This window comes from Heliangelus exortis, chromosome 4, assembly GCF_036169615.1.
Source record: "Heliangelus exortis chromosome 4, bHelExo1.hap1, whole genome shotgun sequence".
NCBI classification, from domain to species: Eukaryota; Metazoa; Chordata; class Aves; order Apodiformes; family Trochilidae; genus Heliangelus; species Heliangelus exortis.
The window spans coordinates 42,544,042-42,571,442 of NC_092425.1; the positions used below are offsets into that span (position 1 = coordinate 42,544,042).

Genomic DNA, 27,401 nt, shown 5'->3' on the forward strand with positions numbered 1-27,401 from the left:
CCCTTTTTGTGTTGGAAAAGGCACTTGTTTCTCTGGCACAAAATCACTCTGGCAAATCAAGGCAAACTGAAAAGCAACAAGCCAAGGTGAGGAATAGATCTGTCCCTCTAAGGAGAGCAAAAGTGCTGTCACACTAAAGGAGGTGAATTCAGGATATATGAATTGAGAACTGTGGATTTTCTCTCTGCATCTTAATTTTCACCTGGAGAATCATCCTGTCAAATCAGGAAAAAGGAATCAAAACAGTCATCACAATACATCACCAAAACCTTACAGCATATAGGTTGTTGCACAAGCATTGTAACTGCAACAACACTGAGGCAGGAGTAACAATCTTTGATTTTCCATATATTACTATAAGCTCTTCCAGAGAAATGGCCATTTTGCACTCAGAATACACAAAAGCAGGGATATAAATGCTAAGTCCTCATTCTAATACTGAATTAATTAAAGATTCCATGACTACCTGGAATTATCCCACAAAATTATGCAACAGCTAAAGGGGATTCCCTGAATGAGACTCATTTACACATTTTTTTTTTAAAAAATAAGGAAGCACAAAATGCTCAGGGCAGCCATCACCTTGTTTAACAGTTGTGTAATATTTACCTGTGTCTCAGAAGGCTGTGTACACAGTTGGGCAGCTTTCAGCTCAGCCATCTGCTGAGACCAGAGGTTTCTGTGCAAAGCTATTAGTTGCAATTGTTTCTTGCAAGATGGATTCCAGCTAAAGTCACCTGAGGCACCCCAGCCAGATGCTCTTACTGTAAAGCTGGGCATAGCAGAGCTGTGATAATGCAGACACTGTGCCTTGTGTCTGAGCTCATTCTGTAAAGAGCTGGGTATATTTTATAGGCATGTTTGACATGTGGAAAATGAAGATACAGGGAGGTTCAGACAGACTCATTTCCTGTGGGGTTTTTTTCCCCCTAAAAAATTAGGTGGTTATTTAACAGTAAATTATTGGCTTAAAGCAAACCTGCAATGGCTGGTGGCCTGGTATTTTAGAAGTAGAGCCTCTGCTGGTATGAATTAGGCCATTACTACCTTCTGAAGCTCCTGCACAGCTCCTAGCATCCTCTGTGAGAGGAAATAATTAGTTTAAACACAGTAAGTTTATATTAGCATCTTGCTTGCAAACCTGTGGTGATTCTTAGGTTTTTCTTCCGAGAGATCTTCCCCAAATAGGAGCAAAGTTATCCAGAAATTACACCCTATAAGAGTTATTCTGATCCTCGGGTGTAACCAGTGTTTCAGGAGTGTCGGAGGGGGTTAGGGTGCTCAGGACCCGGGCTGCCACGAAACACCAGACAAAAAAAAAGACCCTCCCGCCGCCCTGATGGGGAAAAGCTATCAAGTTTCCCGCTGAACACCCCTTTGCAGCGAAATCAAGCAGTGGATGAGGCGTTTATTGGCTCTCCTTCATACACATGACCAGCTCCAGAGGAGGAGTTTGTTCCCAAGGCTACCGAGTCGGACAAGGGGGTCGGAGTGAGGAGCAGGTGGTTCCCAACGGCGCTGGTGGGATTTGGGAGCTGGATACACAGTCCAGAGCGGCAAAAAAAGGGAAGAACGCGAAATGATCAGTGCCCCCCTCCTTCCCCAGCCCCACTTCAAGGAGCAGAACCTCAGTGCAGCGTTTAAAACACAGGAAACACAAACCTCATCAGTACCTGTCCGAGGTAGGTGGTGGCTGCCTCCCCAAGGAGTTCCCTTGCTTTGTCTACACCCCAGGCTGTCTGAGCATTGAAATCTGTCTTCAGGAGACGGGATAGCATATTTACTTATAAACTCCTTTGCCTCTTTTTCTATGTGGATCGAAGGAAAATGTATCTTTTTGCTGCTGCCTGTTTTTCCAGCTGGTGCAATGAAAAGTCCTCCTTTCCTCGAGCTGTTTTCCATCTTCTCTGTGTGTTTTTTGCTGCTGATGCTCTGGCACCTCTGGAGCCTGCTGCTTGAGCTGCTTAATTGTTACTTTTCTTCTCTCCATCTCCACTAGTCCACCTAAAACCAATTCTTTGTCTTTAGGTTTGTATTTCAGTAGTAAGTGAATAGTTTTTTTCCTCTTGTAAATTAAGAGTATGTTCTCTGTTGAGGAATGGTTATCTGTTCTTCTTCTTAGTCAGGTATTTAAATACATAAACATACATGTCTGCCTCCCGAGTTTGCTCTGACTTAAGTTCTCCAGCTCTGATTTTGGTTTATGCCACCTGTTCCTGAAAATTTGTAACGTGATGTCTGGGATAAGGTGTTGGCTGTCATTTTGTGTAACTTGAAGAGAGGAGCGGCCTGTTAATTGCTGTGTATTCACTCCTGAAATGAAGATCTAAAATGGGACAGTCACTTTTAAGGTGACTCCGATGTCTCTTACTCTCATCAAGAATTCAAAATACCAGTCAGGCAATCACCTCGGGGCATTCAAAAACATTTCGTTTATGAAGAGACTGCTGTAAATAAAGCAACTTTTTAATTTTATTTTCTGAACTGGAGTTTTGTGAAGACTTTTGCCCCAGCGGCCTTCTCTCTGTCAGGAGGAAGCCTCCTCACCCCAACTTCTGTCTTGAGTCAATTCACAGTGAACCCCCACAAAAGCTCACACCTTGCTGACCAAATACCATGAGGAAGATCATCCAGGCCTTGTATACGCGAGGATTTTTATCCCCAGCCTGGAGCACAGCACCACGAACTCCCCATGCAGGGGCCGTGGGGCCACCTTCCCTCCCGTGACCCCCGCCATGAGGGGAAACCCGAGCGGCCATTTTGAGGCGTTGAGGGCTGAGCGCTCACGGGGGAAGGGAGCCGGGACTGCACGCTTATTTCCTCCAAAGTTACCCCAAGGCCACACCAGGATGAAGCGGGAGGCTCCCGGAGGATTGGGTGTCAGCCGCAGCAGGGCCCTTTCCCCCGGGGGAGGAGGCTGGAGAAGGGCGGAGGCTGGAGAAGGGCCGAGGCGGTTGGCCTCACCATGATGAAGCAGTGTCTCTGTGGAGGCAATACCGGGTACACGCCCTTGGAGACAAAAATCCTCTCAGCAGCGAGGTGTCAGAGGTTTATAGCGGCCAGAAGGGCTTCGTGACGGACCTGCGTAAGGTGGGAGAGACCCGTGGAGGGCTCGTTCCCCGGCAGGGCAAGGCAGGTGGCTGCGTGCGGCGGCCATTTTGTGGGCCGCCATTTTGTGGGTGCCCGCTTGTTAATGGCGTTAATGGGTGTTAATGATTGTTAATGGCGTTAATGGGTGTTAATGATTGTTAATGGCTGCAGAGTCTCTGCCACACCGAAAATGTGGGCAAGGGTGTGATGGGGACCGTCCCGGTTTGGGGAGAATGGTCCCATCTCAGGGAGCAGTTTATTCAGGGGTTGATGTGTGAATGCCGAGGTCTGCGCAGTCAGGAAGATTTTGTGGCAGTGGGGTCTGGTGGAATGGCCTCTCCTCTCTGTGCCTGGAGGAAGGGCCCGTAATGGGCTTTTTAGTCATCATGTTGGAGGTGTCACATTTTCCATGGTTGGGAAACTGCTACTCTTGAGTCTACACTATACTCCCAGAAAGACCAGTCACCCAGGAGGCTCCAAGTAAGGCAAATAAAACTTCATTAAATACCATCTGTCTCAAACCGACCCCAGAGTGTGACATTTTCCTTCATTTTTACTTTTTTATTTTCCCCCCCCGAGGAAAAGGTTCACAGAATTTTCCCCCAAGAGCCATAAATAGTAGTCGCACTCCCAACACTCACAAGTTTAGATTTCCCTACCTCGGGCTCACTCCGGACTGCAATTTTTATTTTCTTTTTGGGTCAAATGTGCTTTTGAGTTCATTTTTTAAAACTCCATTTTTAATCAGATGGAGATAGACAACATTTGTGGATCAGATCAAGGCACATGTCTATAGGAATCTTGTCTTCAGTGTTCCTTGTAGGAAAATTCTGTATCCAGAGACATCATAGGGATATGGTAGTGTATGTGATTTATCACCTAACTGTTGTTGCAAATCTTCACAGGCAATCTGTTTTACAATTTTTTATAGTGTTTTACAGCAACTTATAAAAGCCTGCATTGGTGTTCATCCTGGCAAAAGCAAGTGTGTGACTTCAAAAAGGAGAGAAACTCCCTCACTGTCCTTTAATTCCTCCTGCAGTATTAAAATTAGATGGGCAAAATTAATTTTTACTACGTAACTTTGATTCTTAATAGTTTAGAAAATAAAAACTTCTTTTTCTTCACAGCTGCTGTTACAATGAGCAAGACTACCCAGGAATTAAGGTAGTAGTTTTGTTTATTGTTGTAGAAATTCTTGTACCTGCTGTTACTGAAATAAACGTCACACTCACTGAAAATGGAAGCCAGCAGATTCCTAAGGTTTATCTATTATACTAAGGTGACAAGAAAGACATGAACACAAAATCTAAGGATATGGGTGCCAGAGGAACTCTACAATGAATTACATGGATCATTGTAATTTGTGTGCCAGGATAATAGCTTCAATTCTGTCCCCAGTGGAATGAGTTCCAGTAGGCAATGGAATTTCTGCACAAATAGCAGAATATAGTACTGCCCTTTGATAATGAATTTGCAGGGTTATGCTTACTATTAAATTCAGAATCATTCAGCATTGGAAAAGTAATACTTGGGAAATCCAGGGAAAAGTGATATTTTTGCTTAGTATACCTCAGTATCTGGGGAATTAGAATGGAAAACTTACAGAACCTCATTGTCTGCCCCAACTGTCTGTTAGTTCCATGGATCTGTTTAGTCATTCTTTAACCTTTTTATACATTTGGGTTATACTCCACAGTAACAGGGCACTGTTGATAAAAGCTCCACCCTTGCCTGTGGGTGATGCCCTTTCTTCCCACTTCCAGAGTAACAGACTCCTCAGGATGCTTTACCCATCCTCTGCAGCTCAGCTGGCATCTGTGGCCTCTCATCTTTTTTTCTCAGTCATATCACTAAATGAAAATCCAGGTTTATCAGGTTTCATTAATACAAAAGCAGAGAGGCAGGGTAACAAGTGCAGTGCCCAGACGCAGCGACTTGTTGACAAAAAATTGTCAAAAAATAGTGCTGCATGGACAGAAATCAACTCTGTGTTGTAACACTGGGTCATCTGAGAGTGTCAGAGTCCTGCTAGGCACACACAGCCCTGCTGATGCTAAAGCTGCTCTCCCTGCTGACCTTATATTCACATTTATCTGCCTTTCAGGTGCTGCTTGCCTGTTTCTCTGCCACCAGAATGTTTTCACTTCTTCCATTCTCAGCACAGCAATGGAAAACTTACCTTCTTCTAGAAGCAGTTCACCCAGTAGTGTCTTCTGTTCCAAATACAAACTGATTCTGAGAAAAAAAAAAAGAGTGGTGCTGGCAAAGAGCATGTGGAAAACATTCTGGAAGAATACTTAGAGAAAGAGTTGTGCAGAAGAGATGGAATGAAGTGAGTTGCAGATTTGGGGCAACTTCTTAAATATAGTTGAGCTTCTGTTAATTTTGTCATTGCTGAATCTTTGGAGAGTTTCCCCAGTGCTATTCTGAGCAGCCTCTTGGCTGTCATGGTTCCCACATGTCACTGACAAACAGAAATAGGTGATGGGTAATAATGTTGGCAGGATTGCTGTAGTAGTGTTCCATGCATGGTCAGTCCACTGCAGCACACTGTGAGTAGCCAGTTAACTAAAAAGTATTAAAAAAAACCAAAAAAAAAAACACAGAAAAGAAAACAAAAAATAACCACATAATTCCCATATCCTTGCTGCTTTCAGCCTCAGGTCTTTTAGCTTATGGATTCAGTGTTTTGGTCAGTTTAGCTTGGTTTTTTTGGCTATTTCTCTTTTAGACCACTGAGCTTCATGAGCAACAGAAAATCAGTTTAAGACTGATCATTGCTGATTTGCAGACCAAGCTGATGGAAGTGCAGTTGGAAAGAGATGCCCTTCAGGATACCAGGTATGAAGGCCAAAAAAGACACGTTTTGGGGAGTACATATGTGGGCTTTGAGAGGCACACCAGATCTCCTCAGTGAGAATGTTGCCTTCAGGAATGAAGTCAATGAGGCCATCCCACTTTGGTGTAGGAAACAGCTTATAATGTAGCTGTAAAAAACAGCAGTTAGGCAACATAAATATTACACTTAATAGTCAGGATAAAAATCTGTGATTCCTGTTTTTTAAAATATTTATTTGGTTTCCACATCCAGACAAAAGGAATCTCAGAGCCAAGAGAATATAAAAATACATCTAAAAAATACCATTCCAGAGCTGGAAGCTGCCAGCCAGCTGCAGGATGAGATGCTGAGGGAGGCTAACAGCCAAACTGAGCACCTGAAAAAGATGGTACAGAGCCATGAGGATGTACTTCTGGAACTGTGTGGCATCCTTAGGGACTGTGAAGACAGCACAGGCAAGAAGCTCTGTGAGCATGAGGATATTACAAACCTTCACATCCACAACCTGAGCACTGCATTTGCTGATGTCCTGCAAGATTTAGACTCAGAGGTATCACACCTCAAAACAAGGGTTGTCCTGGTATGTGAAGAAAGTGCTACTTTTCCTTCCAACACTATGCATGCTGGTTTTATAGAGAATATTTTTGAAAACTTCATGAGCTCTCACCTAAACTGGCCAAAGGAAATGGTTATGGCATGAAGAGGTACAAATGCTATTTTGCAGTTGAGGTGACAGGTGCCAGGATGCCAGCCTTTTACACCCTCCAAATTAAGATGGGATTTATTGCTAGAATTTAACCTGTCTTGTGCACATTTTCACAGTTGAAGGTGGAGGTAAACAGAAGGAAATTACACACTTTGGAAACTGCTTTTTAGGCCTTCTTTTCTTTATGGGTTAGCATTGTCATCTGTTTACCATAGGTGGAAGAAGAACTTGAGTCACTGAAAAAAGATTCACAGACCCAAAACCTACTTCTCCTTCAGCAACCTCAAAATAGGTACCTGTTCTCCATTTATTTATTCATAAAACATAAATTGACATTTTTCACATGCCATGTACAATTCTTTTCTGATTATGATGATATTGGGGAGGTGGAAGTGGCTGGGGGGCAGCAAGAAATGGTTTTGAGAACTTAATAATTGTTCATTCCAGGTGTTCATTTGCTCTTTACTTTTTTCCTTCTATGTTGGCAATTTCGTATTTTATTCATTGCCTTAAAAAATATTATTTGGGGAGTATTTGTACACCTTTTGTGAAGTGTGACTGGTCACTTAGGTGGAATTCTAGAATTTGTTGGGAGACTAGTTCCACTGTTAAAAGGATGGATTGAAAGTAATCCCTTTAGTGGTTATGTCAGCTTTTTCTTTCTAATTTCACTAAGAGCTTTGTCCTCCCTTGTTCAACAAGCCTTAATTTCCCCAGCTGGCCACCTGAATTATGCAGTACATAATATTTCATTCACAATAGAACATCAAAATTATTACATTTCTGACTACTGACAAATATCATTACCTCTCTAGTGGAGAAGTTATTATTTGCCAAGACCAAATTAGAACTAGGGTTTCCTTTTTGCCACAGGGTTGAGCAGCTAGTAAGTGAGCATGAACAGGAGGTGGCAGCACTAACTGCTGCATCTAACAGTGCAAGTGGTATCCAAAGCCAGATACAGATCATTCAATATGTTTTTTGATTCTAGTGTAGAAAATTTTAAGTGTAACCTTCATTTGAGAGAAAACTTACCCTGGTAGCACACTCCTGTGCTTTTGGTTTCTTAGTGTCTTCGTTTAAAGAGTTAAGCAGCCCTTGCAAAAATAATGGAATGAAGTTAAAAAAGGGAAAAGGTGAAACCATGGCAAAATTGCCATGCATTATTCTCAGGCTGCTGCATTTCAGAAGAAAAGCAGGGCCAGCAAAGTCAGGGGAAATTCAAACTTGCTCAAGCCTTCAGCTCTGCTCTTGCCACCAGTGTTTGGAATGATGAATCTCCAAGTTGTGACATTTCTGCAGAGTATGTGGTGAGAGTTGAAGGATGAAAGTTTGTAAGCCAAGAGCTGTGGCTGATTGCAGTTGTGGGTGGATACAAAATTAGCTTCCAGCAGTTGAATCCCAAACAAGAGTGGGTGAACAGTTGGGTGGCTTCAGACATTTACAGAAAGTCATGAATGGTAATTTTAAAGAGAGGCAACCTTATATTTGGGATCAATAGCTATGTCAGTAATGGGACTTTGGTAACAGTGAGAACAAAAAGCTACTAATTCTCACCTGCTACTTGATGTCTCAGAAATCAGTGCTCAATAAATTAGGTAAATGAGGACATGGCATGCAGTGTTGCAAAATTAAAGATGAGGTTTTAGTATCAGTATGTATTAATATCTGACTTACACAGTTGAAACTGAACAGCTGATGGCAAAATACTTCTCAGTTCTGCTTGTGGAATAGGTGGGATGCATTTAAAGGCAGACTTAGCTTGCTTGGAACTTGTTTGGGAATAAATGAGTTATCATCAGCAATAGGAAGCATCAAGATTTGTCTGAGATGGATATTGGAGAGCAAATCTAACCAGTCAGAAGCTGTGATTTTTGTGTGATCCCACTGTGAATGATAATTTTACATTTCAGTGGTGATGCTGATTGTAGTGAAAACAGCCCCAGGTGTGTTATGCTTTCTGGGTTCTTACAGTTTATAATTTCTCCACCTGTAACTTTCTTAGAGAACAAACAAGAAGGCAAAATGCAGTGCATGCCCATCAGATCAGTCACCTGGAATCTACAGTTTCTCACCTGGGTTCTGAATTAGGAGAAGCTCAGAGGATGTTTGCAGACAAGGTGTGTATGGATTTGTGTGTTGGCCTCAGTGCCAATGAAACTGGATATGTGGATATCTGAGATGTTCCGGATACATGAGGAAAGTCATGTCAAAAGGGATTGCTTCCCAAAAACTGTGTGGACAGATGAATTTGATGTGGAAAGATAAATTCTGTTACCTTGAACTCTGTATTCTTTTTGAGAACAAGTTGTCTTTCTGTCAGACAAAAGAGCTTTGCAAAACTTGGTGAACACAAAATAGTTTTGTTGAGTGTATTGGGAGCATACCATAAATTATGCCTTCTGGAAAGACGTGAAGTGATTCTGCTCTACAAACATCATTTGCATGTGCAGGAAAAGAACATTGTTTCACTATACCTCTAGAGAATATATCAGCAGAAAACAGACAGTAACGATAACAGTAACTGCTTATTAAATGATTTTCCTTAGGAAACAGTTGCTCTCCACCCCCTTTAAAAGTGAGTGGAGCTGACCTATGAAGAAATGCTCAGTGGAGCCAAATCTGTCTCATATTACAAGTCATGAGGACTTAGGCATCCCTCTCTGACATGCTCTTGGGAAGGGAAAGTTCAGTTCACAGGAGGGCCATGAAGTAGGGCAGAGCTGACAGTCTCTGATCCAAAAAGGTCTGAGAATAGACTGGCAGGGACGTGCAGGCCAAGGCTGGGGAGCCATGCTGTGCATGTACTTGCACTGTAAAGCAGAGCAGGAAGGGCATTGTGTTTTATCCTTTCTGTAGCTTCCCACTCTTATCAATTCCAGAGATTCACATGTATCAAAACTCACACCATTGAGTTCTAAAGTGACTTTTTACAGCATCATGACAGCTGTGGAGAATCTGCATTATGGTGTTCCATCCTCAAGGAAGAGTACTCTATACAGGATGCTTTCCATGGCAGGTCTGTTTACCTGAATTGTGAGTGAAATCAGGCAGTGCCCAGCAGAAGGTCATGTCACATAAATAGCTGTAACTGGGGTGGCTGTTCCTTAAGCACATTCCCTTTCATAGTATTTCCCTCACAACAGGTGTTAAATTGGAAACTGGGGATCAGTTTAAGGCTATTTTTCACAGTCTATCAACTCTGAAAGATGTTTGGTTTCTGTCTGTGTAGAAGAGTGTAGTACTTAGTCCAATGAACACTGCTTTTGAGTAAGAAGTGTAATACACTGAGCTGCTAAGGGAGGCTCCAGTGAGAGACAAGCTGATAGCTGGAGAGCATTTGATCTCAGGCTGTGGAGTCATTCCTGGGAAGGTGTGAGAGAGAAGCTAAATAAAGCTTTTACTGTACATCTCCCTTTTACTGCAAGCATTTCTCTGCAGCTTCTCTGGTAGGAAAACACCTTAGCAATGACAGTTTTCAAGGGAGTAGGTGAAAACTAAAGTTGGTGTAAGTTGTTCTTGCCAGAGAGTTTCAGCAGTCAGAACATCTGATACTTAGTGGATATAAATGTAAGTGTTCTGTTTGGGTATGCCTGTGTATAGAGAGCTCAGAGTGCACTCTGCTGACCCAAAAGATGACAGTTGGACTTCTTTTGAGTGGAAATAGAAGAAATCCAATGTCCTGTTTAAAATAAAATAATCAGGAGATTTTTTTTAACTAATATTTATCTATATTCTAGGTCAAAGATTTTGAGAAGCAGTTGCACTTAGCTCATTTGGAGATTGCAGCAGCTAAGGCAGAACAGGATCAGCACAGCCAGGAATCTGGGAATCTGAGTCACCAGGTTCATCAGTTGTTGGTAAAAATAAATAATTGTGGTCAAAAAAATCACGCTTTTATAAAAGTCTGTTGTTACTGATGATACTCAGAGCTGCACATTGCTTGCTTCCCAAGTGCAGCAGCCTCCTTATAATTAAGTTTGAAGGAAGTTGTGAAACAGAGCTGTGAAGGAAGTTTCCCTAAGGCCTGTGCCATTAGCAATGCTAAGAATTAAGATTAACATTGTCACAAATTCAAAATCCTGGAGTCCTGTGCAAATCATATTAAAAGCTGCTTAGCCACCTTCACTTTAACTGACAGTTTAGATCCCTCTGTTAAGGACCCTTGGTCCCTTAAAAGGTATTTTGCCAGAAATATCCAGGATTTTCCTGACAGCATTAAACATTCATTTGTAACTACTAGAAAATATTCACAAATTGAACGTACAGGGGGGGAAAAAATGCTGTATAGCCTTGGTTTCATCACAGCTGGCTTCATCTACTATAATTAGCCTTGCTTGTCTTCTTATATAAGATTATTCCATAATGGCTGAATTTTGAGTTCTTAGTTTGTGGTTCATTAGGTTCATTAGGTTAGTTCATTAGGTTTGTTTGCCCAGTTAGTGTCAGAAATGTGTATATCAGTATTTTAGTATTATTTACATTTGAAATTATGTATCATTTCAGTTCTGTGCTTTTGGGATTGTGTCTGAGGTGCACAAGGTTTAAGCTCTGGTGAACACGTGACAAATGACTGCACAGAATGAAGCCAGCAATTAACAGTTGTAATTAGTGGGAAGGATGGGTATTTATGGAGAGCAGCCTTCCTTGGTTCCATTTGGTGTCAACACAGTGCAGTCTTTTTTCATTTTGTAGCTTATACTGGGTTTGGGATAGATAGAAATGACACAGAAGACTGCAGCACTGAGGTGTTTTGTGTTTCAAAATAGTTCTGGCAGCAGTATAGAAAGTTGGAAATTACTGCTTTGGTGGAACACAGTGTGTAGAGGCTGTGTCAGGGTGTCTCAGACAATACTGCTGTCTTCTGCTAAGTGTAAATCCAGACAATAGTCCCTGTAACTGAATGTTGGTAATGCTAAGAGAAAGAACAAAAAAAAATGCTAACTGTGATTCAAGGAGGGAGATGACTTTAATTTCTTGTAGGTTGAACTGCAGAAAAAGGAGATAGAACTAAATCTAGAAAAAGAACAGAACAGGAGGTTTTGTGATCAGAACACAAACAACAGCATCACCATTGAGCATCTGAGGAGAGAACTGGACAACAAAACCCTGCAGCTGAGGCAGATGGAGAGCAGAGTGAAGGAGAGGAGGCCTGAGTGTCAGAGGCAGGTGGAGCTCCAGGTGGGTGAGCAGGATGAGCCCTGGCTGGGAGCTGAGACACAGTGACTGCTTTTGGAGAAAAGGAGACTGAGGGGTGACCTCATCAATGTTTTCAAATATGTAAGGGGTGAGTGTCAGGGAGATGGAGTTAGGCTTTTCTCAGTGGTGACCAGTGATAGGACAAGGGGTAATGGGTGTAAATTGGAGCATAGGAGGTTCAAGTTGAATATCAGAAAAAATTTTTTTACTGTAAGGGTGACAGAGCCCTGGAACAGGCTGCCCAGGGGGGTTGTGGAGTCTCCTTCACTGGAGACATTCAAAACCCACCTGGACACGTTCCTAGGGGATGTACTCTAGGGGGCCCTGCTCTGGCAGGGGGGGTTGGACTAGATGATCTTTCCAGGTCCCTTCCAACCCCTAGGATTCTATGATTCTATGATTCTATGCTGCCTGTGACTGGGAGGCCTCTGGAGCTCATGTGCCAAAGGTTTCCTTCCACAGGTGCAGATACATGCCAGTCAGAATTAGCTTTTTTTCCCCTATTAATCTGACCCCGCCCAACCTTTTAATGATGAGGAAGTAGAAGCATTATTTTTCATTTTGACATAGAAGCCTTAGGAGAAAGTAAACATTCTGCTGGTACTGTGTAAATTCCCAGAAAGCCTGGTGCTGCCAGATGTAACAAACAAACTGCTGAAGGGAGTATTTTTGCTGAGGAGTACTTCTGTTAGAATAATTAGTGAGTTAAAGTCATTGATAGTGCATTAGTGTATGTAGTGCTTAATGAAATCCTTATGAAGTTTTGTTTATAACCCTGAGATGAATGCAGTGCCATGTCAGAATGACTTATGACAATTCATAGCCACTGACTGGTAGGCCATGACCCTTTCTTCAAGATTTCAGCCTCTCAGACATGTGCTGTAGCCAGGTAACTCACTTTGTACCACAAGTAAAGATCCTGGGTCACAATATTTTGGGCTTTATGGGGTGCACATTGGTGCCTGTAGGAATAAAATCAGTAATTAATTATCCATGTGCATACTTTTTCCTCCCCCAACTTACAGTGCAGTCTGTTGATTTTTAAGACTTAAAGTTCTTTAGACCCAACTCCTCAATGTTACACCAATGTTGCCCCTATATTTATTTATTTTACATCAGTTTAACAATTTTCATTTTCTGTGATTAAAAAAAAAACAGTATTCAAATAAATACTTCATTTACTAGAGGTGGAGGAAGAGGAAGGAAAAGCAGGATAATCATGTAATCATTGTAGACCAGACCATGCTGACCTAATTTTGCTCTAAACCCAGGATATTTAAGGTGAACTGTAGAAGAACAGGAAATTATAAGTGCAGAAATGAACACTTACCTTGGGCTATCCTTACATTGTTATTATTCAGGTGGCTGCAATTAAGGAAAAAAATGAAAGCATTAGCAGGATCTCCTCTTTGACTTTCCAGCTGGAGTCAGCCAGGGATACACTCCATAAAGTTCAAGAAGATCTTGCAGCCAAACAGGTGAGTTTGGAGACTGCTGAGAAAACAGTGTCAGATCTGACAGCCCAGCTGCAGGAGAAAGAGAGAGCCCTTGAGGTTACCAGCAGGGAAGCTGAGAAGCTCCATTCAGAACTCAGCAGAAGGATGCAGGAGCTCCAGCATCTAAAGAAAGAAGAGGTCTGTTTGCACACTGTGCAGTCAGAGTGTGGGACACTGAAACTGCAGCTGCTACAGAAGGAAAGGATTATTGAGATCTTCCAAAACCAAATGGCTGACATCACTCAGCTTGTGGGGCACCACAGTCGAGCTGCTGGAGCAATGGAAGTTGAGAAATCTCAGCTTATAAAAGAAATAAATGGCTGGAAACTTGAAGCAGAAGGACTTAAGGTAATCCTGTATTGTGTTTTTGGAAGACAGTAAATGTTTTCTGCTTTTAAATCTGTACCTCAGTATGCTGATTCTGTGGTTTTAAAGCAGGTCAGACAATGCACCTTGAATCCCAGCAGCACTAGGAGAGTTAGTGAGCAGAGAAGAGTGATACTATCACATTATCACCAAAAATGAATAATTCAGTGGTGCAAAGCAGTTGCCAGAAGGTTTCTGAAAGCTGGAATGTAACAAGCTGTTTTGAGTGATACAGTTGTGATACAGCAGAGAACCAGAAATACAAAGTGTTACTGACAAGTAACAGGCAGTGAGTGAGCACTTAGAATTCCCAACTGGAGACACTTTAGAACTGGCTGTTGCTCAGACAAGAGCTACAGGGCATGGCAGTTTTATGCAGGTCAGCATCTTGAAAAAATTCACCCCAGACAGGGGATTTCATCCTCTTCTGCAAGAACACAGTTGAGCCTTAGTAGTGATTATATAGAGGAAGTGATAAGAGGATGGGAATAATTTTCATATCAGCCTGGTAAGGTTAAACGTGCTGTGAAGCCATCACATCAGATTCTGTTGTAACCTCTCTGCCTAGATTAGCAACTTTCACAGAAGTAATTTGTCTGTTTTACTCTGGTTTTCTTTCTCATCCCAAACTGTTCTCTGAAACTGAGATTTAAAGTAGTGATGATGTCTGCACATCTTTCTGGTTCTTCTGTGTAATTATGTGTATTACATGTAATTACTGACATATTTTTTTTAATGTAAATAGGTTGCAAAGGATGAGACAGAAGCCAGACTCCGTGAAGTGGAGGCCAGACTGAGTGGGCTGGAACTAGAAAAGGTTAAACTGGTGAACACCTGCAGTGAGAGGCTTCATGCACTTCATGCTATGAAGCTGGAAAAAGATCAGCTAATGAAGGAGCTCCAGGCTGGTCGGGGTGAGCTGGCTGGTCTGGCAGGTAGGGAACCTCCACTCAGCTCAGCTCCCATGGCTGCTAAATTGGGCTGGTGTTAAAAATAGAGAGCAGCTTGAATCCAAATATGGCTGCTGGTACAGCAGGAGGTTCCTGGCAACAGGGGGTGGGCAGATTGCTAAACCCATGGTTAGGATTCTGGCACAAAATGATGGGGAAGCAATCTTTGTAGCAGTCTCTCACCACTCTGAGCAAAAATAATAAACCTCCTGACTCTGGAGACCAAAGAATGAATCACAGAGTAGAAGCTTGACCACTTTTTCCTGGGTTACTTAACAGCACCATTAGATCCCATTATCTATCTGTGCTCAGAGGTTTAAGTTCTAACTCCAAGCACTGTTTTCACAACTAGTCTGTGGGGAAAGTGGTTGAGGTAATATTTAAAAAATAAATAAATTAGGGGCTTGACCCAGGGCAACCACCAAAACTCAGGGAGATCCTCTGTGAAATTAGGTCAGCTCAAACCTAAGTGGTTCTAAGTGTGGCTGGAGAGAAGAATGACAAGGCAAAATGCTGTCTCACTGATACCTTTAACTTGCACAACATGCAGTTGGTTCTAGCAGCAGGAGCTCAGAAATGGGGATTTATATCCCTTTCTTGAACTGTTGTTCTGGTGAGCAACCAAAGAACACATTTGTTTCTGGTGATGCAGAAGCCTTTGCTGACATACAGGGCAAGAGTTGTGCATTTATTAGCAGGGGATGTTACTTGATTTATGTCTTAGCTATTTGCATATCTAATACTCCTCTAAAGAGGGCAGGCAGCAGATCCATAATCTTATTCTAGGGGGATATTACTTTTTGTCACTATAGCTTCAGCCTTATTCTCACCAGAGGCATTTGAAGATATGAAGAGGGATTATCTGGACAGAATCAGGGAGGTGGAAAACAATGCAAACAGATTGAAGATGAAATTGAAATCTGCCCAAGCTGAACTGGAACAGACCAGGACTGCTCTGAAGACTGTGGAGGGATCTGATGGGCGTGGTAATTAGGGATTGAACTTCCCACCATACTTGTCTTTTTTACATGAGGATTTTTTAAAGTATTTATCCCTCAACAGATAGTGTAATAACATTCTAAATATTTTGTGAAATAAATAAACAGTATTGCAGATGACAACTTATTTTTATTTTGCTGTTTATTGCACCCTGTAAAACTGAGACCATGAGTTGAGTTTTCTCAGGTGATCTTTATGCAGATTTCCAGGGAAAGTCTGTCTTGCCTTGTGTGTGTGATGGGCCTGGTGCCACCACTTAGGACAAAAGTCCAGTTGATTCTGATGGGTGGTTTGCACAGGAGTGACTGTAACATCCTGGTTAGTCTGACACATTGCTGATAGCTGACTGCCAGGGGGTTTTGTCAGAACTCAGAATTTATACTCAGTGTTGTTCATTGAGAATTAACCTTGTGTTTTACAGCTATGAAAGTTGCAGTGGGAATGCAGAAGGAGATCACAGCCAAGAGAGGACAGATAGATGCATTAAAGAGCAAGATTAAATTCTTGGAAGAGGCAATGACAAATGCAGCTAAGGTCACAAAAGCTCTGTGTAAAAGTGTTTCACTGTACCTAAAGAGATGTTTCTTTGGAGAAATGCATGGCCAAAAGCACAGCTGGGCTGAGAAGGTCAAAACAGGACTGTGCTTGACACAGTGTGAACCTTCCCTGTCCTGCTAAATCAGGCTATAAGGGGATATCTCCTCCACAGTAAATCATCCTGTGTAGAGGCAGGTTTTAATTCATATTTGTTCTCTGGGAAAGAACAGCAGCAGTTTCAATGAGAGTCAAGCTAACTACCCTAACTCTACACTCCAGTTCTTTTAAAAAATGCTAACTAATATGTTCTGTATCTTTTTGAATTTATCCCACATTGCTTTCATTCTCTATATTCTGAGACAGTTCTTTGCACTTCTGCTTGTAAAATCTGTTTGTCATATCAAGGTCATTCTAGCATTTTCCTTGACAAATCACTGTTACCAGCAGCAGGAGTTTACTGAATGATCATTTGTATCTTTTTGCTGTAACCTTTTCTCCTCTACTGCCTTTGGATCCTGTGGATCCTGAAGGCTGAAATTTCCAGTGTCAAATGGAATCTAAAATCTGAGTTGTTACTTTATCAGGGCCAGGCCAATTGTACTTTTCTTTATAAGAACTATGATCTTGCTAAGAAACCTCATCTTTCTGCAAGATGCAATAGCTAGGCTGCTGAAAGGGTTAACTCAGACCTTTCAAAGTGAAAAAAAAATAGCAGAAAAAAAAAAATATTGTAGTTACAGATTCCCAACTCATACTTTGTTCTCATCTTTAATTCAGGAGAAGCATTACCTCAGAGAAGAAAACAGTAAGGTCAGGCAAGAATTGAGTTATATGACAGCAGAAAATAGTAAGATTGTTGGGGAACTGGAACTCCTGAGATCACAAGACAAACGTGTGAAAGAAAAAATATCTAAGATGGAGACAGCTCTTGATAAGGTAATGTTAGATAACTTACTGCTCTGTGAGACTTGTGAGTGCTTTTTCTTGGGAAGAGAAAATGTCTGACCTCTTACCTAGGTTGTATTTAGTATCTCCTATTCACATGTGCTGAAAGATACTTACCTGGAGAGATGTCTATAGGTGAGTCTGTCACCTGTTTTTCTAATGGCAAAAGGCTTCTATTTTCATTAAGAGAATTCTTTTTTTCTCCTTACTAGCTCAGGGAGATACAAACTGCAGAGGATTTAAAGCAGATTGATCTTCAGACCTTCCAGTGGCTCTTGGCACAGCTCTTTTCCCTGGCCAGAGAGTTATTCCTTGTAACAGGGGCTGCACTGGAACCCAGTGTGGGCACACACTGACTCAACACACTTGTCCCACTTTCTGGGACCTTGGTTGGCCAGCTGGGGGGCCCTCAGGTTGAGGGAAGTTTCCAAGAAGACACCTTTTTAACTGAGGTTTCTGTTGCTGACATCCCTGCCTCTTCAGGCTGGGTTCTACATGTTGCCCTGTTAATCCCAGGTGCCCTGCAAGTCAGCTGCTGCTCTTTCAGAAAGAAGAATCTTTTCAGTTGCTCAGGATTTTATCTTTTCAGGATGTAAATGTGCATATCAGGGCTACTAGTACCATGTCACCAGTTAGTTGCTTTTGTAAACCTATCAAGAAAGGTCTCTGGTCACTTTGCAGTATTTCTGTACTGACAGCATCTGTACATGGACCTTGTGAGCCAGAAAAAACCACAAAAGAGTGTAATCCACAGAAAGCTGGCAAAACTGCCTCTTCTGTCCTCTCTTACAGGCATCCATGCAGTTTGCAGAGTATCAGTGCATCATCCAGTGTCAGGAACAAGAAGCTGTGCTCTTCAGACTGCAGCATACTTTAAATGTAAAAGTAAGTGCCTGCCTGGGAAACAAGGCTGTGCAGCCAGATGCCTTTACTTTGTGCCCTGACTTTGGGTTTAACTGTATTTATTGCAAATATTCTTAAAAAAAGTTTGTCTGCTGAAACCCTTTTTGTGTAGAATACCTTTTGGCTGCACAAGCCGTGTCAATAATTTCAGTTATTTTACAGTAAGCTCAACAAAAATATCAAACAGCCACAGGAATATTGGTGCATGTGCTTCAGCTGCTTAGCTTTGGTTTTGGTGACACTTCACCATTTTCCTGTGGCAAATAAAAGCTAGAAATGTTCATGGTATTATTATGAAAAATGGATTAAGAGAGACAAGGTCTGTAGGGATGCTTTAGAGATAGAAAGCACTAACAAGGTTTTGAGCACCCACAACCTTCTTCAGGCCTCAAATAAAACCAGCAACATTACAGCTCCATACAGGCTGGAAACAAGGGCTTTGAGTTGAATTTGATTATGCTGATTGGTTCAGGAGCATTCCAAAAAAATCACTGATTCTTAAGAAGCAAAGAGAGATGTTAGCAAGGGGAATGGAAATATGGTCATGAGGCATCTCTGCAGGAAAAGGAAGGCCTGGAGCTGTAGAGGGAATAGGGAAGGTGATGCAGTGGTGATGTGAAGTCAGTATCTCTGCTTAAAGGCCAGAATGAGTATTGTCCAGAGGGTTCAGTCCAACCTCTGTCCTTCCTAGTGTGTGGAACAGAGAATACTGCTTACCTTTGCCTGATTTATAACCACAGACTATTAAGGCAGCAGTGAAACTACTACTATAAACATATGGTACACTTGGAACAATAGCTGGTGCAAGGAACTATCAGTTATTTTAGTGACCTGTCCCAGTTGCTGGTTTTGAGTGAAAAAAAGAATGTTATATTCAATATACAAATCTGAAAAGCAATACAAAAAGTACTTCATATGAACAACAGCAAAGGTGAGGGAATCTCTCATTGCAGTGAAATAAATTCTCCACCAAGTGGGGAAAGGAAGGTACAAGAACAGTGGGATAATTTTATTTTGTAGTTGTCCTGAGATGTCCTCCACTGGAGTGGCTCCAGAGCACAGGTTAAAATTCTGAAAATCTGTATAACTGCTCCTCCTGCATCCAGTTCAGCCAGTAAAAGGCTTGTCTGAGCACACCTAATAAACACTAAAAAGTGTTTTGAGAACTGAGTGCTGCATATTATAAAAGATTTGTCTAGAAGAGCTGCCCTGTCACAGGGAGCATGCTGTCCATACCCAGTTGTTCTCCTTGGCTCTACTTGTTTGTTCTTCTTGGCTGCTGTTTTTCCCCAGGAACTGCAGGGCCCAGGCTGCTCATCAGCTGCTGCTCCAGGCAAGCTGCAGCACTTTGTGCCTCTCTGCTGCCTGCACCCCCCTGTCCTGCCACCTCCCCTCACCTGGCCCAGCTGCCTTCCTCCTGTGAGTACCTGTGAGTCTGGAAACAGAGCTGTTCCAAAGATGAGAAACAAGGTGACATTTCTAAAGGGGAGGGCATCTCCTTTAGCAGAATCCAGGAGTGACTTCTTACCACCAAGGGTGAAACCACTTTCTGCAGCTTCTCATACATCATGGCCTTTCAGATTGTCTGGTTTTGGTTCCATTTGCAAAATACAAGTGGAAACCAACCAGACAATAAAGAATACTATAGATTGTATAAGGAGTTTACCTCACCTGTGTCACCTGTCACATTTATAAACCAGATTTGTTTTAACTTTTTGGCTTTTAACTTGCTGTAAACCACTTATATTTGGCAGAGAAAATAGACTTGCACATAGTCCCTGATAAATTTCATTGTCTGATTCACCTGTGCTAGCTTTTCATACTTATATCTTTCTCCAAGTTGGTCTTCACTGATATTGAACAGTTTTATCCTAAAAGACAGGTCACTATCCTGCCTTCCTCTTGTTTTTATACACCTACATTTAGATTTAAAATAGATGCTAGTGTTTGAATTTTTCATTACAAAAACACCAACTCTAATCTCTCTTGGAAAAAAAAAATCTTTTGGTATTTTCTGTGCAGATTTTGCATAATTTTCCAAAAGGGACCTGGTGCATTTCTCACAGAAACTGGTGGAGGTCTTTTCAAAATCTGTAGGAGGCTGCAAGTTAGTTCAGTTATTTTCTGGTTTCCTTTCTGATGTGGTGACAGACATTTACATCAAGAATCAAAGGACAGTTAAATCTGTGGAATCCCTGCAGCATCAGGCACTCACATTCTTTTTTCTTGGAGTTAATAAATTTGTATTTCTGAGGACAAAGGGAAAAGGACCCATTTTTGATGTAACACCATGGTAAAGACTGAACATGTTGTAGGAAAACTTGATTCAAGGTCTACTTGAATCTTTCATCCCTGCATGAGTAATTACTGTACAAAATGAAGCAGCTCCAACACCCCAGGTGGTGACCCTCCCAATCCAGCAGCCTGGCTGCTTATCCAGAATGTAGGAAAGAAGGATTGGATTACACTGACCCGTTACAAAGCTGAGGATTTGCACTCCATGCAAGCTCTGCTGAAACCAGTGTGTTCTCATTGGAAATGACCTTTTTTTTTTTTTTTTTCAATGAAAACATGTTAGCAAAATGTTTCCAGCCAGTTCCATCTGTAGGTGCAGCAAAAGTCAGTGGGAGCAGTGCTTTGAAGTCCTGATGTGCTGAATTGTCTGAAAAATCCAGTTCTGCACCAAAAGGGTGATTCTTTGAACCATACCTTTGCCTCAGGTCTTGATCAGTAAAATGAGAATAATATTGCACTTCATCTCAGAGTAGGGCTGTGACAGTGGAGTGGTTTATATTGGCAGACAGCTCAGCTGTTACAAAGTGAATGCCTAGAAAACACAACCGATACTCTAGGATTTCTGTCTCCAGAGCTGAGCTTGTGTGCTGTGTCATATTACCTGGCATCCCAGGTTGAAAGTGAGGAAACAACTGTCACAGAAGCATTGATGATTGGTTCTGAGTACTGAAAAAGGTAATAATTTTGAAATTAAAGGCTTATTTTAACATTCTTGACCTTGAAATAGTAGTTTTAAGCTTTTTACAACATTTTTGCCAACTCCAGCTGTTAGCCATGTTCCCCCTCAATAAGCTGTGGCAGATAGCTTGCCAGATTACAGTGCAGTCATAGTCAGAGTATTTTGACAGTTTTCAAGTTACCATGATCTAACCTCCACCATTTCTTAACTAAAATCACAAAAAATCCACTGTTTCTAACTTGGAAGACAAGAGTAGAGGGGGCGAAAAATCCATGACTTAAGATGGGGTTTACTTAAGGATTGAAAACGAGAATCCTTTAATAAACACTTTGTAACTGGTTTTATTTCAGATGCCTTCCAAGCTGGGGGTTTTGAAGGAGGAGCCCTTGCAGGATCTGAGGAGGATTCTTCAGGAATTAACAAGCTCAGACAGTGGCAGTCCCTCCGTGGGTCTTGGCAGAGATGCCAGCAGTGGTGGGAGGAGCAGCCAGGAGGAAGCCAGGAGGAAGGCAGGGTAAGAGTAATAATACCCTGTTATTTATGTTGTGTGCTCTGTACCCCCAGGTGTCCCTCACTGTTCTCACTGAAAATGAGTCCTGCTGCTTTTTGGGAGTTATTGATCCATTTCCTTTCTCTCATCAAGTATTCTGAGAACTTACAGTGCCTCAGAAAAGACATTAATCCAAACTTGGAAAAGGCAGGACTTTATGTGGTGGTACTCATTTGATACTATCAGGGGAAATATGGGCTAAAAAGTACCTAATATCTGAAGACCCTACATAGGAGCCCTGTTGTGTCAGTGACCAAAGTGCAGACTGCAGTGGCATTAATTATCTAAAGCAGAACTTGAGTGTCTTTTTTCCATCTTCATAGCTACCTGTTATTCACAGCAAATCTACCATCTATTACTTCAGTGGCCTAAACTCACTCCAGCTCTAATAGACTTTCTTTTTTTTTTTCTGTGAATGGATATAACAATTGTGGTTCATTTTCTTCTCTGTTACAAAGTCCTGCCACATTCAAATCAATAAACAAGCTTATCAGGTAAAACTGAAACCTTTCAGTCCTGGCACACTTCTCCAGTGATTTTGACAGTAATAATTTTTTCCACACAGGGAGACTCTGCTACTGAAAACATTGTGGATACTTCAGGGTGGTGAAATGTGCTTTCACTTCTCTGAATAACCTGCTTCTTAAATTACTCCTTTAAGGTTTGGCTTTGAAGGGTGTTTTTTAATACAGCCCTGAGCTTGTTTGTGTTGTTTTATTCATAGTGCTGAAAGCTTGCTGGGAGTCACAGAACAGAGCTGTGATGTTACTTTCATCCCTCTAGCAGTGAGCTCTGGGACTCATTTGCTTTTAACTCACATGAATATTATCTGTGGAGGCTGTGTTACCACAGCTGAGCATAATACTTCCAAAATGCCAGTTTTGCCATCATTTTGCTTGCAGGGACCCTTCATGCTTCCACAATGCAGGTCTTCAGCCCCAAGATGGTACCAAGCCCTTCACACCCCTTGGTAAGTTTTCTCTGTCATTTCTGAGGATGAATGTGCCCCAGCAATGCTGAACTGGAACATTACAGAATGTTACAAAAAATACAGTTGAAATACAGTATATTTTATTAGATCATTGACTCAAATACCTCTCAGCAGGTGCTGTTAAAAAGTCTCTGTTGCACTTACTGCAAATTCTGTTGCAAAGTAGCTCCATGAGGCTGATAGCAGCACACCTCAAGTGAGTATCTCCATGGCAGTTATTTATGCATAGTGAGAGCCTTGTGTAATTAGCAGGGATAATATTGTCAGATTTGTGGTGCCTAACTTTTTGCTCCTGAGTTCTCTATTCTGGTAGCTAAATATGGATGTGCTTTTGAGAGGAATCAGTGAATTGCAGATTCTCTTGATTTCCTTCTGGGTACAGAGTGGTCAGTACCTTTTAAAAGGCAGTGTCATGTGTTCAGTAACCTAAGCAGAAATATGAGAATTTGGCTTTGAGTGTCAGGGTTTGAAGGCCTTAGCTGCCTTCTGCTTTCTTGTCCATAGATGACCCATTCTGTGAAATTTCTCTGAAAATTTCCTACAGATTCTGATATATTTAATTGTTCTCTATTAGTATTTGGGCCACTGTCCTGCAGATAGGCTGAATCTCCTGTTTGTCCTGAGGAGTAACTACTATGGGTCCTCTTTTTATATTTCTGAGTATTCAAGAAAATCTCCTGGGTAGTTACTTTCAGCTTCCTAACAAACCCACTGCAACATCCAGGGAGTTTTCCAGCCTCCAAAATAGCTGCAAGGAGTGTTTTTTACACAGAGAAGGGAACGTTGTTAGAAACCCTCCAAATTATTTTCAGGATGTCTCAGGAGGGGTGTTGGGAGTAACAAAACAGAATATGGGAAGAAAAAAGAGAAGAACTGTAGTAAATCTTCCCCTCATTAGTTGCATGCAGCACAGGGGTGCCATACCTGTGCAAATATGTTACTTAATCTGCTGATTGCATATTTCTCTGCATATCTTGTCTCTTCTCCTCCTGACCCTCTTTCTGCCAGAAACCCAAAGCATATCAGTTATTGGTAAGGAAGGAAATGGCAGAAAACCACAGGTCCTGCTTCCTCCTAGGCAGGTTCACTTGGCCATCCTTCACCTGACCCTCCCTTCAACAGAAACAAGAAATGTTTTATGGCCTCCTGCTGCCTTGAGGCCATACTAATAAGGAATGGAAGGGATGAAAGAGTGCAACAAAGGGGACCCAACCCTCTACCTGTCACAGAGATAACATCAAACCTGGCACAGGGGGTTCTCTCCTGGTGTGTGCTCACTGCTCTTTGTTGGTTATCTCCTAGGAGGTACATCCATCTCAGCAGCTCCTCATTGTGTAGCCTCCCCCAAGAAGCTCTCCCAGAGGCACAGACACAGAGAAAGGTCTCCAGTACACTTGCTGTTAACTTCTCCACCTGATGACCTGGCAACTGGTCCCAGTTCCTCACCAGAACACAGACTGTCCCCAAGGAAGGTTGGATCTCCAGAGGGTGCAGCCACAGTCCCCCAGATAAGTAAGTCCAGTCCCATGTACTGATCCAAACAGCCTGTCTGGGTCTCTTCCCAGCCAGCACAGTGAGTGTGTTAAAAACTCTAACAGAATTTAACATGAAGTCATACACAAATGTAACATAAATTCAGCCCTTCAGCAGTTCTTTAGAAACATTGGAGTCCCCCCATCATCCACTGGTGCAGTGTTTTACAGTCCCTGCCTGTGGTACCTGTACCTCACTCAGACTGCAGTATTTTTCTGTGTTGCTCAGAGAATCTGTTGATGTTTCTGGGGGTTTAACACTCACAGTGCTCACATGGACAGGGCTGCCATTAATTTTCCATTTCAAGCCCCAGCAGGTGTAATTACAGTATGCAAACTGATTGAAACTATTTACTGATGGTTCCTGTGAAAGTGCTGCTTTAGTGGTTCTGGCCCACCTGCTCTTGCTTAGATCACACAACCTTTGCCCTGCACAGTTCTGCTCAAGCAGAGGGATTTTCTGTGAGTAAAACATAGCAGCTGATTACTGCCTGGCTCTTCAAAGACTTAGAATTTCTGGTTTTATTCCTGGCTTTAGTAATTTACATCTTTCTGTGGTTTAGTTTTCCATCTGCAAAATGCAGTGGACACTACTGCTTCCCTCTGTACAACACTTGCAGGTTTGCTGGCAGAGGGACTACAAGTTGTGGCTGTAAATACTGTTGCAATGGCACTACTTTTTCTTCATTCTCCAAATGGGGTAATTTATAGGGAAAATAGAAGTGTGGGTTCAATAGTGTTTCTTAAACAGAAAGACTATCAAGTATGAATTTCTGTTAATAACCTTCCCTTCTTACTCATTTTCTTTGCTACTGGAAGTTTAATTGTTTGCAATTTTATTTTCTAAGAACTTCCTTTCAGAGGGAATGTTTAAATAATGATTTTAATTTTTGTAATCTTTAGTAACATATTGCTGAATAATTCTCTCCCTAGCTCCTCAGCCTGTGGAAACTACTGAGAATACACCTGGGAGGCTACAGAACAGGAGGAGGAGCCAGCAGAACCTGGTGGAATCATTACAGGCAAAAACCCAAGGTGCCAGAATTTACAAAAAATACTCCTATTTTATTTAAAATACCCACATTTTGGAACTGGATGATCTTTAAGGTCGCTTTCAACCCAAACTATTCTGTGGAAGGAGGAAGGGGAAGCCTTTGATGTAAGCAAACCTGTTTCAAAGAGCATTGGATCAAAAGTATTAATTTCACCCCATCCCATAAGAGCAATTCTGGGATCCATAGCATTTCACCACTGCTCCAGCATTTGGTGCCTTGGCTTCACAAAGCAGGTGAGGTGGTGCCTGATTGTAATGAGGTTTATCTTTTCATCTAAGGAACTGTAAATTAAGAGTTGCACTTTGGAGGGCTTAATAAGTGCAGCAAAACACTGGGGAGAATGTCAGAAAGCTTCAGGTGTCCTCACCTGAGGCCTCAATCCTTTTAAGAGAGGTGGTGGCCAGATAATTGTTCATGCTGCTCTTTTCAGCCACATCATCAGTGAGCAGAAGGCAGGAGATGAAGACAGAGAAAGCAGAGGAGGAGAACAAGCTGTGAAGGTGCTGCATTGCTTTAGGGGTTGCTTGCACCTGGGTACATTGTGGTTAAAACACATTGTTAAAGATGAATAATAAAAGCTCTTCCAGTTTTGTAATTCTTGCCTCGAATCAGGACACTCTTTACAGATTTTACTTTTAAATGAGTGGGAAGTACAGAGGAGTAAAAATCCACCTAAATACAGAGTTTTCCCCTGGCACACATGTCAGTAGCTGTGTGCTGGAGGCTGACTGCTTCAGGACTGAATCTATACTGTCTCTTTTTTTCTTGTAACAGTCAGGTATGATTTGAGCAGCAGGCTCCACCACCCTCAGTAAGAGGTTTGCTAAAATAGTTGGGCACATTGCTTTCAGTTGGTCTCCAGAATGCTCTCCAGTTGAGTCCCCAGTAAAGACAATTTGCCCTTATATTGAGTACCTATCAATAATGTTTTCAAAGGCCATTCCAGGTAAGGTATAGAAATAAACAGGAAGGTGTGTTGAGCATAGCTGGCATACAGGCATTGATTTTAAAACCTCCTGTGTCTTCTGACATTGAGGATTTTGCAGCAGTGGACTGCAATTAAAAGAGTTAAGAGTATCCAATGCTAAAAACAATTCCAAAGTAATTATTGCCTTGGATTTGTGGCAGAGGGAAGGCCACCCTTGAATTCAAGGGGCCTTGAAAACCAGGTAGTTTTATCCAAATGAAATGATTTGTAGCTAGGGCTCAGCAAAAGTAGCTCCAGGAGCACAAGCCATGCAGATAAATAAAAGCTTGGTTTTATTGTCTTTAAAGCTACAGAACTATATTCAGAATAGAACAAATCTATGAGGTGTTTTGTTTTGTATTTTTTTTTAGCTTGAGGTCTTCTTGTGTGGGAAGCAGAGATTAGTGAGTTGTTCCTAAGCTGCCCTGAGTTTCTGTCAGCAGTATTTTTATTTAATTCAATATTTTCCATATTTTCTAATGATTTCTTTTCTAATGATTTCTATTGATTTTTTCTAATGATTTCTATTGGGTGTGTCATTTTTGCAACAGTGTTGCAAGCTTAGTAAAAAATTAATAAAGGCGTCTCCCTTGCCTAGGAAGGGGTTACACTGAAAATGAAAGGATCAGTTCAGGTGGCTTGTGTGTCACAGTTTGGATTTGTTACACATATTTGACCAATGTACTGAAGTTTTAATAGGAAAAAGGTGAGGTGTGGAGCATGTGTTCAACCCATAGCAGGTTGGACAAGGTCAGTGCAAAGTGCACACTCAGTTGTGTTCAAGGAACCAAGCTAAAAAGAGTCTCAGAAGGCTGCAGGCCTGTGAGAATGGAAGGGAGCAGGTGGAGAGGTACAAATAGCCAGAGAGAAGGGAGATGTGCCAAGCAAGGAGCCAGTTCCTAGGGCTGCACAACCCAGACCCAAAAAACAGCTCTGGGCCACCAGCAGAGGGAGGGAGAGAATTGTCCCAGGGAGGCAGAAGGGTCACAGGCTGGTGGGGCTGAGAGCAGCTGTGGAGAGGTTGGGCTTAGCAGCACAAACAGCACTTTTGTTATTCCACATCCTGCAGGTGGGTGACAGGAGCACTGTCAGGCACATCTTGGCTGCAGCAGGACACCAAGCCCCCAGAGAGAAAACCCTAATGCCAGGCTCATATTTTTGAATGGATCATTTGGAGACACCCCCAACAGTAAGTTCTGACTCCCAGAGAGAGCATGGGATGGGCACAGGGAGAGCAAACAAACTGCAATGCAAGGCTCTGTGTGGGACTTTTAGCTGGGTTATGCCCAGCAGCCACTC

At 42.1% G+C, this 27,401-nt stretch overlaps 1 protein-coding gene across 1 annotated transcript; it reads left to right on the forward strand.

Moving 5' to 3' along the window:
* The first annotated feature begins 1,430 nt into the window (after positions 1-1,430).
* On the forward strand, positions 1,431-25,728 carry CCDC158 (coiled-coil domain containing 158). Its single transcript, XM_071744289.1, has 20 exons — positions 1,431-1,521; positions 1,652-1,682; positions 4,221-4,257; positions 5,825-5,934; positions 6,185-6,512; positions 6,854-6,930; positions 8,644-8,758; positions 10,379-10,498; positions 13,199-13,681; positions 14,445-14,634; positions 15,483-15,635; positions 16,070-16,182; positions 16,963-17,121; positions 17,923-18,015; positions 19,327-19,452; positions 21,358-21,521; positions 22,460-22,527; positions 23,851-24,060; positions 25,014-25,115; positions 25,566-25,728. Exons 1-20 carry the CDS (start codon positions 1,431-1,433, stop codon positions 25,631-25,633), a joined length of 2,838 nt encoding a protein of 945 aa, XP_071600390.1. The 3' UTR covers positions 25,634-25,728.
* The last annotated feature ends 1,673 nt before the right edge of the window (positions 25,729-27,401 follow it).